This window comes from Lactuca serriola, chromosome 4 (genome assembly GCF_051521515.1).
Source record: "Lactuca serriola cultivar US96UC23 chromosome 4, Lser_US96UC23_V15, whole genome shotgun sequence".
In the NCBI taxonomy this organism is placed as follows: Eukaryota; Viridiplantae; Streptophyta; class Magnoliopsida; order Asterales; family Asteraceae; genus Lactuca; species Lactuca serriola.
Window position 1 is genome coordinate 297,685,580 of NC_136411.1, and position 16,108 is coordinate 297,701,687.

Sequence of the window (16,108 nt, forward strand, 5' to 3'; positions counted from 1 at the left end):
ATTTCTATGTGTTGCATAAAATAAATCCACTTTTAAAATATATTTTGATACTGTCCACTTAATATGGTGTAACTATTACTGAACTGTTAGACATTTAGAAATACATAGAAGTTCTATGACCTAATGCGCGATGTGATTTCTACTAGTTGTAACTAAAAATAGAAAATAAAAATTTTAATTTTATTTCTATTTGTAAAAAAATTATTGATCTTGATAAAAATCGATTAGAAATATATTTAATTATTGTTACAGAAAAATGAAAAATAAAAAGGAAACGGTGTATAAAATTCGAAGGCAGAGCATCATCTTCCAATCTTCCCTCCTCATACTCTTCCTTCAAATAATATCTGCCTCTCAACGCCATACTATTTCTCCCCCCTTCTCTCTCTCTGAACCATTCGATTTTCGTCCATTCTTTCTCCGCCACCGTCTCTCACTTTCTCCGTCACTGTCACCGTCGTCTCCCACCGTGGAACGACCGCGCACGTCATTGATTATGGACATGGTTTAAATGCGAGAAAAACTCCCCAAGTGTTGTTGGAACTGAGCCTGTCCTATCAATTTAAGCTCAATCAAATCGAAATGAAAGGTAATTGCTCTCCGATTTTGAAAATTTGTCGTCATTTATTTACGATTTTATCTCATTCCGGTTTCCGTTGTGCTCTAGGTTCACGAAAAATGCCGAAGAGTTTAATGAAGGGAGAAAGCTCGAAGAAACCTCATAAAAACCTAGAAAAGAAATCGGATGAAAGCTTGAAAAACAAACGCGATCGTGGTAGTGAAAGCGACGATCAATCGTCTCCAAGAGGCGTGTTTGAAGTTCCTGGATCCGGTTCTGATTCCGATAACAGTATCAACCTAAGAAGGAGCATGAGTGCGAGCGCGAGCACCTGCAGCTTGAAATTTGATAAGAAACCTCCGGCAGTGGCGACGACGGGAGGATGCGACGGAGATGGAGATAGGGAAAACAACAGCACCAGCGTTCCGGCGTCGCCAACGGCGGAGACGGTGCCATGGAGGAATATGATGGATAATTTGAAGTGGAAATCGTTCAGAAGGTTTTCGACTGGGCCGTTGGTGGCTGGATATGAACATTCAAGGAAGAGCTTCATGAAGAAATTTGGGAGGAATAATAGCTCGGAGGCGACCATTAACGAGTTTTATATGCCTAAACCTTCATGGCGGAGTTTCACTTATGAAGAACTTGAGTCGGCTACAAATGGTTTCAGCCATGGTAACACTTTCTTTCTCATTTCCTCTTGAATTTTTTATGCCAACAAGTTAATTAAACTTGAACAACGATTATAGAATTAGATAATTAATATATCTTAACATGTAACTTTAAAAAAAAAAACATTAAAATAATATTCGTCAAATTTAATATAATGGAAAATGAACTAGACTTCTTATCCTCAAAGGCACCCCTAACTTAATCTGCATCAGGATTTTGTAAATTCTAACTTTATGAGAATATTAACTTTTAGCAACATATATCAATCAATATTTGCGTTTTAGTTTTACTGTTATTATCATTTTTCTGTTGAAAAAAGAATATTTTTATAAACTGAGGAAAAGACTTGATTAATTGACTTTCACTTTCTTAATTTACCATAAATTGTCTAGAGTTTGTAGATATTTTAAATATAAGTTTTCAACCCCTTTAAAAGCTTATTCTAAGTAACATGAGATATAGCAAAAAAAAAGCTTTTAATATAATCATGAAAGTCACTTTCATTTAATTGCAAACCACAATAGGATTATTGCTAATTTGCTATTTTTAGATTGCCAATTTCACACACGTCTTTATAATAGTTATACATAGATAAAAATTGTACGTAAGGTTCTAATTTAAGCGTGAGTGTTATTTTTTGCTTTAAGAATATTATAATTTATTTTTTCATGTAACCGGTTAGAAGGAGCATTTTTGCATAAAAAAATATGTAAAAGGTGATTTATCTCTAACCCATTACATATTATTTTATTCCAAAAAATATTTTAAGTATATTCTATTTTCCAACTTTTACAAATTTTCATATCCTATATATAAGTTTTCTTTTTTACAAATTTATCTTACATCCTTTTATTATAACAACAACTTTGTAGTTTGTATTATTAAACAAACACAACCAACTAAATTTTGCCTTACTTAATGTGTCTTACATCTTTTTCGTTATAATAAATTTGTTCTATCTTTTTTGTTACAATAACTTCAATATATCGATCAAAAAGCATTTATATTTCTAAATAACTTTGAAACAGTATGATCTATCATACATGATACAACTATACAATTATATTAACTAAAACTATACAAACTCAAACTTAGAACAATTAAAAGAAACTAAAAATGGATAATAATTAATTCATACGTTGAACAACCAATATTGCATACATTAAACTTTTACACCAAAATGATAACCAATAATGAAAGAAAAAAAAAAACAATAAATTTTGTAGGACAAAAGAAACCTCTGACAGTTGAACCAGTGTAAGAGCATATGTTGTAATCAAATCTAGGTGCAGTGTCTACTTCACTCACAAACTAGTTGCAATTTCCCTTTTACTCAATAATAAGTTAATAACTACTTCTTATCTTATCCTATTCAGACAAAAATTTTTAAACTAAAACAAACCCAAAACCAATTATATATAAATTATTGGATTAATATAGTTATTTACTGTTGATTGTGTAAAATGTAACGACTTTTTTTATGTCGTAATATATTTGATTGCTATTTTTAGATTTTTACACAAAAACTAGGTTTAGGTTTTAGGCAAAACCTGATCCCCGACACTTTATGCTTGAACCATAACATATAAATTATTGGATTAATTATTAAATCCTATAATTACAAAAAGACAGAAAATTAAATAGCTCATGGCATACAAGGCAGTGCACCTGGACCAATAAGAGAGCCCAAAAGCACACAAAAGAGTTGAGTTATTTATTGGTAAAAAAATGTAGTTCAATTGGACTTGACTTATGGAGACATCTTCTGTGATCAGAATACTCCAAAAACCCCACATGCTCTTTTCATTAATCATCTTCAATCTCATCACATAAATGTACTACATACCCTAGATGGCTAGATCCACCATGTGATCATGTTCCATTAATCATCTTCCAACAATATAATAAACTTACATCTAAGTCCCTAAACTTACACACAACAACAAAAACACTCCTTCATACGACTGCCCCTTTCACACCAGCCACGACTAAATTACACACGATAAATTTTCTAGAGCTATTTTCACAACAAGGACATTTTCGTCTTTTCCACATATAAGATAGCGATAGCAATAGCGAGTGCGAGTCTCTCTCCCACATTGTTTAATGTTTTTAGGTTCGACAACATAATTTTTTTTTTATCTTATTGACATGGTTTAGGGCTATTTTAGTCTTTTACACAGACGAGAACGTGATAACGAGTCCATCTCCCTCTGATTTTACTTTTTTTAAGACGGATTCAAAAAAAAAAAAAACAAGTACAGTGTATGTCAAACACAGTACAACTTGCGTTAGGCTATTTTCGAAAAATAAGACCATTCTTTTCTTCCTTTAAAATTCATTTTATCTTATTGACATGGTTTAGGGCTATTTTAGTCTTTTACACAGACGAGAACGTGATAGCGAGTCCATCTCCCTCCGTGTTTACTTTTTTTAAGACGGATTTAAAAAAATAATAATAAATACAGTGTATGCCAAACACAGTACAACTTGGGTCAGACTATTTTCGAAAAATAAGGCCATTCTTTTCTTCCTTACAATCTCCATTATCTAAGATATTGATAGTGACTCTCTTTCCCATTCACTTTTTTAAGTGGGACCATTGACAGAGTCAGATCCTTAATTTAATACATACCAAATACAATATAGCCTGTTCTGTTTTGTCATGTTCAAAATGCTTGGTGCAGACAATTTACTCGGAAAAGGCGGGCACGCAGAAGTATACAAAGGCTATTTACCCGATGGTCAAATTGTAGCCGTAAAAAAAATAACAAAAAAAGAGAAAAAAGACGAAGATAGAGTTGGGGATTTTTTAACCGAACTTGGGATCATTGCACATATCAACCACCCAAACGCCGCTAGGTTAATCGGTTTCAGTTCTGATAATGATTTGCACCTTGTCCTTCAATTCGCCCCTCATGGTAGCCTTGCAACTTTACTACATGGTAAATCTCATTTCCCGACTTTCTGTATTTACATTAAGTAAAAAAGAAACACCCGTATACAGCTTACATAATTTTTAATTTTTAGGCAATGAAGAGAGTGTAGATTGGAAGATAAGGTTTAAGATAGCGATTGGGATTGCGGAAGGTTTACAGTATCTTCATTATGACTGTAACAAACGTATAATTCATCGCGATATCACAGCTTCGAATATTTTATTAACTGAAGACTATGAACCTCAGGTTAATTTCTTTATTTCACTACTTCGATAAATCCTTGAAACTTCGGATAAATGATTTTTAAAAAATATTTGCGAAAATGACACACTTACGCAAATGGAGTGAAAAAAAACAAACTAAGGAAAATTTGTAAAAAATTTAGGACTTAATAGAGATAAGATTCTTTCTCTTTGTGACTTAATAGCAATAACGGGTTAAGCACTTTATGTGTACAACTAATAATGAATGTTTCTTCCTCATAATTTCTATCCTCTTAAATTTGATGAATATCATTGCAATTAATAAATAGTGTGAAATTTGTTTTTTGGAATGTAACGGTAAAATGGTCATTTAGTCTCGTTTAGACGGTTTATTCGGTCTAGAAAACACTTTATTAATAAGACATCATTATAAATCCATTCAACCACTTTACCTATACACAGACTTAATGGAAAAAAAAGGAAACCACCCCAAAAAGTCATTCTTTCTGGGATCAGATATAAACACTCACTCATATATCATATTACCGGGGTGTTTGGGATTGCTTTTTAACTTAAAAAGTCATTTTTGACAAAAAAGACGTTTTGATTTATGGTTTTTTCCAAAAAGAGTTTTTAAAATGTGTCTGGATTAATTTTTGAGGGAGCAATAGCCAAAAAGCCAAAAATACCAATTCCTCACTTCTAAAACCACTTTTTTTTTTCTTCTTGCCAAAAAATCAATCTAAAAGGACTTTTGAAATTGCCTGACACCTTTTTAAACATTTGGCTATTTGAAAAAGCCAAAAGTCTAAAAAGTCGGTTTGAAAAATAATCCCAAACACTCTCTAACTAATATATATATATATATATATATATATATATATATATATATAAGAAAAACTCATATATAGTTTATATATATTTGAGCAGATATCAGATTTTGGTCTAGCGAAATGGCTACCCGAAAAATGGGCTCAACAAGTTGTTTCGCCAATCGAGGGCACTTTCGGGTACTATAAATTTTACTTTTTTGTTTGGTTGTTTATATCAAAAAATCATTTTTAAAAAAAATTATTTTTTAGATATATGGCTCCCGAGTATTTCATGCACGGAGTAATTCATGAAAAGACAGATGTATTTGCTTTTGGTGTTCTTTTGCTCGAACTTATCTCCGGTCGTCGTGCTGTTGATTCACGTCGACAAAGTCTCGTAATTTGGGTATGTAAAAGAATTAAATACAAGAATAATAAACAAATAAATTAAAACACATTGTTATTTCTTTAACAAAAATCGTGAGAGAATTTCTACTTATATACAGTCTTTTGTAGGCGAAACCGCTATTGGAGAAAGGTAACATAAAGGGACTAATCGATCCTCGATTAGAAAATTCGTATGAACTTATCGAAGTAAAGCGTATAATTTTGCTTGCTTCATCATGTATTCATCACATGCCTGAAAAACGTCCGAACATGAAACGAGTTGTTCAAATACTAAAAGGGGATTCCACAATCATGGATTTGAGACAAAAGACATTTGATGGGAGAGCAATGATTTTAGATGCTTGTGATTTGGAGGGTTATACTTCTACAACGTATCTCAATGATCTCAATCGTCATCGGGAACTTGTTATGGGTTGATATAAACTTGTACAGGTCCAGTGCGTCTGATATAAAATCAGACACATTGTACGTGTACTTGTATAGGTACGGTGCGTCTGATATAAAATCAGACACATTGTACGTGTACTTGTATTGTATACGTACTTGTATGTATTTATCAGACACGTTGTTGCTGTTAACATTATTGTTAACAGTAACAACGTGCTGGTGTATCAAAGGCCAAAGGGGTATTGCCTTTTTTTGTTGTATATTTTTCTTGGAAGTGTTGGTTGTTGTTGATTTTAGAGGGAGAAAAGGGTTGTAAATCGTGTATTTATGATATATACATTTATTAAATCCCAAAAATGTAAGTTTTTAGAAAGAAAGATGGAAGGTTAATTAAACCCCCAAAATAGTAAGTTACACTCCATGCGCACGTTAGCAATACAACTATAATGTTGCTCATATGTCCTATCAACAAACAAGAAATCGGCTTTTACATCTAGGGTAGTCCTGGCCAGGTACATATACATCTTTGTTACGATCTTTTGATAGTTACTAGTCGAAGCTTTTGTGATCTTTGATGAGGGCTATTGATAAGAATGGCATATTATAAGACATAGATGAACACGATATGAAACGACGATGAGTGATTGGATTTGATGTATTGATATTAATTTTATAATTTATAAGTTTCTTTTTTCTTTTAATTAATGTGAATCATATATTTTTTATAAGATTATAATAAATGATCAAAATATTAAGATATTTTTTTTCTTTATTAGACGGCAAAGTTATATGCTGAAGTTAGATTTTAAAATATAAATTAGGAGTGTGCGCGGTGCGGTTTATATCCAAAACCACAAACCGCACCGCATATGCATTTTGAGTTTATCAGAAACCACAAACTGCACCGCGAAAGCTATAAACCACGTTGTGCGGTGCGGTTTGATGCGGGCGGTTTTGTGCGGTTTGAAAAAATCGTCTACATGATGTAACATATTATTAATCTTAAATACGTAATTACAAAATGACATTCTCGCATTTCATTATGATTTACATGTGGAAAATTAAGTTTCATGCAACATTTTGTATGTAGTTATATCTCTGTTTATTGATACGACGATACAATATCCATTTGTATAACTTATATGTCTGATTAATAGTGTCACTTTTAACAATATCTATAATTATAGGTGGTTTTTTAAAACAATATTACTAAGAATTAATTAATACCATAATAACAATAATTAAAATACATAGATAGTACTTAACTATGACATTGAATCAAAAAAACATATACATAAGACGTGAAAAGATGTGAAGTTCTTTATATTTAATGATGCAAATCATAATAAATGTTGGTTACAGCTTACAAGTGTAATCTTGTAATTTTAAAGATATATAAGAATAAACTATAATAACCATTTGGTTATCTAGTTATGCATTTCCGAATATATATATATATATATATATATATATATATATATATATATATATATATATATATATATATATATATATATAGACACACACAAACATGCGGTGCGGTTTGGACCGCAATCTTGCAATTATAAACCGCAAACCGCACCTCAAAGTGCGGTTTAATAAAATTTCAAACCACAAATCGCACCACTAAAGTTCTAAACCGCGTTATGCGGTGCGGACGATTTGTACGGTTTTATGCACACCCCTAATATAAATCATCATAATTTATAACATTTATAAAAAGAACTAGAGGTATGGTCCAAATATATATTAGACAATTACAGGGTATATATATTCCTTATGTATGTGATTATCAATAAAATACAATACAATACACAATATTTGACAAAGTTTGGCTTGGTATCACAGCATAATTCTTGGCAACTCTAATTGCAGCCAACCATCTTCTAATCCTTCTTCTAAACTTTCGGTTGTACAATGGCCTTAATCGTTGTCTTCACTACACCTGAGAAAACTTCGCACAATTCTCACAAGTTCGGTTTCACCCTCTTTCCTATAAACTATGTTTTTTGGAAAACCATGATTCTTCCTTTTCTTGTCACAAACAATCTCATTCGTTATACCGATGGTACCATTACTTGCCCACTGGAAACAATTGAACATACCAGTACTTCAGAAAAAGAAACCACCACAAAAGCTCAGCCAGACCCTAACTATCCGATTGGATTTCTAATGATGCCTATGTCAGGATGTTGATCATCTCAACAATCTCAGAGGTTTCCTTCTCACATGTTCAAGGCATTACTACATCACGTGAAGTCTGGCTCTCTTTAGAACGTGTCTGCACTCCTCACACGTCTTCCAGGGAATACACTCTCGAAACTCAATGAAGATACAAATGAAGGGTGATGAAACATCAGAAGCCTATCTCAATAGAGAAAAAGAGTATGATGATGCTCTATCCAACATTGGTGAAGCTTTTAAAGAAATAGATTTGGTTATGCTTGTAATTGCATGTCTTCGTGAAGATTATAATGGTTTGAAATTGACTATTCTTTCTAGACGGGTTCCAACTGCCTTTTATGAGTTACATGAACTACTCTCAGATCATGATTACATAATCAAACAATTTGTTTATGTTGTTCTATCACAACATGCCTTTACTACTAATACTACTGGCATGTCTTCTCTAGTAGGGTCTTCACAACATGATCATGTTCAATCTATTAATCAACTTGCCTCACAAATCGGATTCAGTCTACAACTTTTTACCCAACAACCACAAGCTTGCTTCACTTCCTACCCTCAAAACAACTGTGGTCGTGGTCGCACCACCAACAATCATGGGCATGGATGTACTGAACAACCGAACCAACAGAAGATAATTCAATTGGGAATCCAATAAGAATACAATGTATGGAACTTGCAAGCGATGTGGCATTGGTCGCATCCCATCTGACTGTCTGAAGTGTGACCAATCCGAAACAGACAACAATCTTCAGCTAATCATGCTAATTATCGGTCCTAATCTCCCTTCGGACTCCTTGACACCGGTGCTAATAGCCATGTAGCACCAGAATCGTCTAGTATCAGTACATCTAAATCGCATTATGGTGAAGATTTTTATCCATGTTGGCAATGGCAAGGGTTTATCCATTTTACATGTCGGTTCCATTAAACTTCACTCTTCAAACAAAACTCTTTCTTTACTAAATATTCTTCATGTTCCACAAATTAAACAACATCTTCTTTCTGTTCAACCATTTTGTCATGATAATAATGTTTGCTTTGAATTTCATGACACTTTTTACTCCATGAAGGATGGGAAGTCAAGCATTATCCTCCTCATGGGTCCAAGTAAGAACGGTCTCTACTCGCTTCATCTGCCATCATTCCATCCAATTTCCAAAAGCGTTTTCACTGTTGTTCGTAATCTTGTTCACACATGGCATCAAAGGCTTGGTCACCCTCATTTACAACTTTTACATTCCATGTTAAAAAAAATACTCTCTTCCAGTTTTGCAATAAAACTCAAGCACTGTAACGCCCCATTCCTGGTATGAAACTAATTCTCTAAATGTTCATTTTATAAAAGCTACTCGACGAGTTGGTAGCCCTAACTCGTCGAGTAGATGCGAGCTGGACCACGGGGTTTAAGTTGACTACTTGACGAATCAGAAATGGACTCAGCGAGTAGGTCAATTTGGAGGAAACCCTAATCCCTAGGGTTTGCACTCTATTTAAGCAACATAATGAGTCTTCACCCCAGCCTCCATAACTCCACAGTCCATTCTCGAAAACCTAGCACCCATTAAGTGTCTTAAATCCTTTCTTGCCATTTTTGTATGATTGAAGTTAGGAGAAGGAAGAGATCTATTGGTGATTCAAGAAGAGGCAGGAGATCCAGAGTTTTTGTTGCATTTCAGAGCTCTTGAAGGTATAAAGTTTATACCTTGGCTTATTTTCACTTAGATCTTCATGAAAGCTTGTTTGTTGCTACTTTTGGGTCCTTTCCAAGCTAAATTCGGGGAGAGAGAGAGCTTTTGGGACTGTAAGGACTTTAGATCTAGGCACTCTTGAGCTCTAGAAGCTTAAAGCTGCCACCTTTATTTAGCCAAGGTCCCATTCTATGCCCTACACCCTCATTTCTAGCTTGTTTTGGGTGATTTAGCTTCATAACATCATGCATGCCCGTAAAGTTAGCAACTTTACGTGTTATTCTAGCCTAAGGAGTCTAGATCTATGAATTTGAGGTAGTAGAATCACCTAGGATCAACTGTATAATCTGAGCATGCAATGAACTCGCCGAGTTGTTCTTGGAACTCGACGGGTCGGATCGATGTCCCCAAACCCTTCTTTGATTATGAGTGAAACCACTGAGTTAAGGAGATGACTCAACGAGTTAGAAATAAGTGAGACTCGGAAATAAAAGAACTCGACAAGTCCAAGGAGAGACTCGACGAGTAGAATCGAGATGTCAGCAGCAGATAGGGATCTCTCACCCAGTTTTTCAGCAGTCAGCCATACGAGGTGAGTTCCTTTCCAGTAGGAACGGGTCTACGGCCACAATGCTGACCCGTTTAGATGATAGTAGTTCCGGACTTCGGTCCGATGCCAGGGTGGTCCCAAGAAGTAGTTATGAATGCTTGATGTCTTCGTGATTCATGCATGTTTATGTTATGTGTGTACGTTCCGGACTCCGGTCCGATGTCGGGCAAGCCCGAGGCAGTATATATGATTATGTTATATGTTCATGCTTATGTTATGCTCAGTTTATTCCGGACTTCGGCTCGATGTCGGTCGGGGCCCGATGCAGTGGGCGGGGCCCATGTTATTCTAGACTTCGGTCCAACGCCGGCAGGGCCCGATGTAGTGGGGGGGGCAATTTATGTCGGACTCCGGTCCGATGCCGGGCGGGGCCCGATGTAGTGGGCGGGGCCCAATTTATGCCAGACTCTGGTCCGATGTTGGGCGGGGCCTGATGCAGTGTGCAAGGCCCAATATTTGTTATATGTGTTATTGTATGGTATGAGGTAGTTTGGGGGAGCTCACTAAGCTTCGTGCTTACAGTTTCATTTTTGGTTTTAGGTACTTCAGCTAGCAAGGGAAAGGGCTCGGGATGATGGCATGGCACACACCACAGTTTTCTTAGCCTGGGAGTTTACTCTGATGTTTTATATGAGATTGTGTTACGATGACTGAATTTTATGAGATTTTGATATGCATGTTTTATGAACTCATACCATGACGATGATATTTATGTTTGTTAAATGATTTTGGAAACGGAATTTTTGGGTTGTATTTTTCGGATGTTTCAAGTATTCCTTATAATGTGTTTCATGTAGGAAAATCCTCTAAACTTTCTTTGCCTTTATCGAATTTTAAAAGTTATTGCATTTAGATTTGATTTTTTGTGATGTATGGGTACCTCCTCCTATTATCTCTTTTGATGGACATAACTATTTCCAACTTTGTGTTGATCATTTTACTCATTACATATGTTTTTTCCCTTTCAAACATAAATATGATGTGCTTGCTCATATTAAACACTTTCTAACTATGGTTGAACGACATTTTAACACAAAACTTAAATATGTCCAAATTGATTGGGGTGGAGAATTTCGAAATCTCCCTAATTTCTTTTCTACACTCAGCATTACTCATAGACGTTCATGTCCTCATAAGAATGAGCAAAACGACTTTGTTGAGCGTCATTATCGACATGCTGTGGAAGCAGGACTCACTTTGCTTGCTTAATCTGGTGTTCCATCTTGTTTTTGGCACTTTGCCTATGACACTGTTGTTTTCCTAATCAATTGCATGTCATCGTATACCGTATCCAATGTGTTACCTACTGAACACTCCTCCTCTCACAAACCCGGTTTTTCATTCTTGCATTTTTTGGTTGTTTGTGTTATCCTCATATCCATCCATATAATAAACACAAAATGGATTTCCATTCCCTTCCATGTATCTTCCTCGGTTATAGTCCCGATCATTATGCTTACCGATGTCTCGATCTCACCACTGATCGCTTGTACATCGCCCGCCATGTTCTTTTTGTTGAACATAACTTCCCCTTTCTACAAACCGATCCTCCACATATGACACCTACACCTTCTGATCCATATATCTCTAGTTATCTTACACCCATTCCATCATCTGACACTATCCCTACTACAACCTTAACGGAAAACCCACCCGTTATTAACCCTACACTAAACATCCCAACCTCTTTCAATGATACCCTACCCACCAACCCATCCACACCTACTACTCCTAATCCCACATCACCCGTATCTCTACTTGCTACCTAAACTAACACTTATGCTCATAATTGATGGGTTTGCCACAAAAGAGCTTTCATATGTGCTCAAGCAAACCCTAATGCTTGGATCTAGGTTTCTCTATTGTACATGCATTCATCCAAGACTTTCTAACCCTAGATTTGGTGATAATAATTCGAAATTATAATGACCAAAACAGATCTAGAAGATTACCTCTTGTTGCTTGCTTGAATCTTCTTGTCTTTGATGCTTAGAGTCACAAGTGTAACTCCTCTAATGGCTTACAAACACCAACTAGCAAGAGGGAAGTATTTTAGAGAGAGAGGAGGCACATAAAATCGGCTCTAGGGTTCTTAGAGAAGCAGTGGTCGATTTCTGTATCCTAGGGGTCTTATTTATACTATGAGCAACTAGGGTTTCAGTCAAAACCCTAATGGACAACTTCAACATTAAGCAACCCATGGAACCTTCTGGAATAAGGCCATGGATGAAAATATGATGGGCTCCCATCATAATTTCGTTCATCCCTTTATCCATTAGGTTTCCCAACCCAAAATACAACTATCATACATTTGACAGTTTAAGTCCCCTTTATTCAATTAATATCTTTTAGTCACCAAATAAATTCCTAATTAATATATGACTAATATTAATCAAATAATATCATTTCACCTTTAGTATATTGTTCTTATAATATATTAATAAACCTTAATATCTTCTCTCTCTCTCTCTCTCTCTCTCCATAAATTACCCTGTCAAGTTGCTATTGTGAATGCAACCCAAAAGGACCATGCACAACCGGGTCATGTACTTACCAAATATAGTTACAGGCTTAGACGCTAATCCAACAATCTCCCACTTGGATAAGTGTAGTAACTACAAATGTAAGCAAAATCCGATTAGCAATCGTAGCTCTCAAAGACGCTGTCAAAATCTGATCTTATAAGTAACATGTCGTTCAGATTAGGGATCATATAGCCCTCCATTCTAGATATCGTGTAGACAATTACATGGAACATGGTCATACTTATTGTCCAACAGTTTGTTTCTTAATCTTTGATTCGTTTGACATAGAACTTAATTGAACACATCAATTCAGTCCTGACCGGGCCTAACACATAAGTCAAACCGAATCATCGATGGGCCCTGATATCGCTTTTACCCTCTTAGGATAAAAGGAACAGATAAACTTCGAATTATATGCATTTATTATCCACTAATCAAATCATACACAATAATGCGTTTTATAACATCAAGTTACTGATGCGTTTACGCATTATCAATGCACAACCAATCAGCAAACAATAAACCATATATCTAGGTTTTAAGACCATATGATATTATCATCTTGCGATCACTCAAGATAAATTCCATGAAGTGATTCCAGCAAGCGTGGGTTTATTCCAATGCTCAAATCAAACTCATAAGCACTCATGAACGTCTTCAACCATATTTCCTCCTTTGACGCTTCGCTCGTTGCAATGTACTCTGATTCGCACGTTGAATCAGCCACAGTCTCTTGCTTGGAACTTTTCCAAGTCACTGCTCCTCCATTAGGGGTAAAGACCCAACCCTAATGTGAACGATAGTTGTCCCTGTCGGTCTGAAAACTGGCGTCACTATACCCTTGCACCTTTAAGTCATGACTCCCACTGAGGACTATAAAACATTCCTTGGTCCTTCGAAGGTACTTAAGAATGTTTCTGACTGCGCTCCAATGCACTCTGCCAAGGTTCCCTTGATATCTGCTGACCATGCTCAAAGAGAAGGTCACATCAGGGCGAGTACAAGTCATAGCATACATAATCGAGCCAACTGTGGAAGCGTATGGTACCCGGCTCATTTCTGCTATCTCGACTTCGGTACTCGGGATTGAGTCTTACTCAACTTGGCATTACTTTGGATCGGTAACTCCCCCTTCTTAGAATTCTCCATACTAAAACATTTTAGTACCTTGTCCAAGTAAGTATTCTAACTAAGTCCTATTAGTCCCTTACTTCTGTCTCTCACTATCCTTATTCCCAAAATATAGGAAGCCTCTCCGAGGTCCTTCATAGCGAAGCACTTCCCGAGCCAGGACTTAACCTCCTGTAGTGTCGGGATGTCATTTCCTATGAGTAGTATATCTTCGACATACAATATGAGGAAGCTAAATATACTCCCACTGGCTTTGACATATACACATGATTCATCCTCGTTTCGCAGAAAACCAAACTCTTTGACTTTCTCGTCGAAACAAAGATTCGATCTGCGAGACGCTTGCTTAAGTCCATAAATGGACTTCTCAAGCTTGCACACTCTATTGGGATGCTTTGCATTGAGAAAACCCTCTAGCTGAACCATGTAAACATCCTCAGCCAACTTCCCATTAAGGAAAGTGGTTTTGAAATCCATCTGCCATATTTCATAATCATGAAATGCAGCAATGGCCAACATCACCCTAATAGATTTTATCTTAGCAACCGGTGAGAAGGTTTCATCATAATCAACTCCGGAAATATGAGTGAAACCCTTCACGACCAATCATGCATTGTATGTGTGCATATTCCCATCCATGTCGGTCTTCTTCTTGAAGATCCACTTGCACCCGACTGTCTTATGTCTGGGCACATGGTCAACCAAATTCCAAACTTGGTTGTCATACATGGATTGAATCTCGTTGTTCATCGCCTCTTTCCATTTTGCAGACTCTGGGCCTGCCATGGCTTCCTTATAGTTGTTAGGTTCATCCAGATTCACTAGTGTACTATCACTAATGAACGTATCCCCTTCGGTAGTAATATGAAAACCATAAAACTGGGGTTGAAGACTAACTCTTGCGGAACGTCTAAGAGGTAAGGACTTGTCAATCGGTTCAACTGGAGTTTCTTCCTCGGGTTGAGCGCCAACGTTAAAGGTTCCTTCATCGCCTGACTCTTGAATCTCTTCAAGATTGATTTGCCTCCCACTATCCCCTTGGCTTATAAGTTCTCGCTCTCGGAAAACCCCTCTCCTCACGACGAAGACAACATTGTCATTAGGTCTATAGAAGAGATATCCAAAAAATTTATGTGGGTAGCCGATGAAAATACACCGCTCACTACAAGGTTCGATTTTTGTGAGTCTCTCATCTTACAAAAGCCTTGCAACCCCAAACCTTGATATGTGCCAACGAGGGAGCCTTCCCTGTCCACATCTCATGAGGTGTTTTGGCAACCTTCTTCGTAGGGACTAAGTTAAGGATATGGGAAGCAGTCTCTAAGGCATACCCCTAGAATGAGATAGGTAGTGAAGCACGAATCATCATGGAACGAACCATGTCTAACAAGGTTCGATTACGCCTCTCAGCCACACCGTTCAACTGTGGTGTCCTAGGTGGCGTTAATTGCGAAACGATTCCGCATTCCTTAAGATAGTTGTGGAATTCAAGACTTAGGTACTCTCCTCCTCAATCAGATCGAAGCATTTTGATTTTCCTGCCCGACTGATTCTCCACGTCTTGCTTAAACTCTTTGAACTTTTCAAAGGTTTCTGACTTGTGCTTGATTAAGTAGATATACCCATATCTACTATAATCATAGGTAAAAGTCACGTAGAAGCGGTTCGCATCCCTTGTGGTTGATCTAAAGGGCCCACACACATCGGTGTGTATGAGATCCAATTGACCCTCACCCCTTTCACGAGTCCCGATGAAGGGTGACTTAGTCATCTTTCCAAGCAAACAAGACTCGCACACGTCATCATCCCTAAGGTCGAATGACTCAAACACTCCATTCTTTTGGAGTTGGGTTATGCGTTTCTTGTTGACATGTCCAAGAAGACAATGCCACAAGCATGCTTTATCCAAACCATTGGATGAATCAATACATAACACATCATTTCCTAAGTTATCTACAACCATCAAAGTTTCATATATTCCATT

At 36.4% G+C, this 16,108-nt stretch overlaps 1 protein-coding gene across 1 annotated transcript; it reads left to right on the top strand.

Annotated features, from left to right (window-relative positions):
• The first annotated feature begins 299 nt into the window (after window positions 1–299).
• LOC145097181 (receptor-like cytosolic serine/threonine-protein kinase RBK1) lies at window positions 300–6,394 on the top strand. The gene is made up of 7 exons (XM_079034703.1): window positions 300–589; window positions 668–1,234; window positions 3,919–4,176; window positions 4,262–4,416; window positions 5,304–5,383; window positions 5,456–5,591; window positions 5,702–6,394. Exons 1-7 carry the CDS (start codon window positions 583–585, stop codon window positions 6,008–6,010), a joined length of 1,512 nt encoding a protein of 503 aa, XP_078890829.1. The 5' UTR covers window positions 300–582; the 3' UTR covers window positions 6,011–6,394.
• The last annotated feature ends 9,714 nt before the right edge of the window (window positions 6,395–16,108 follow it).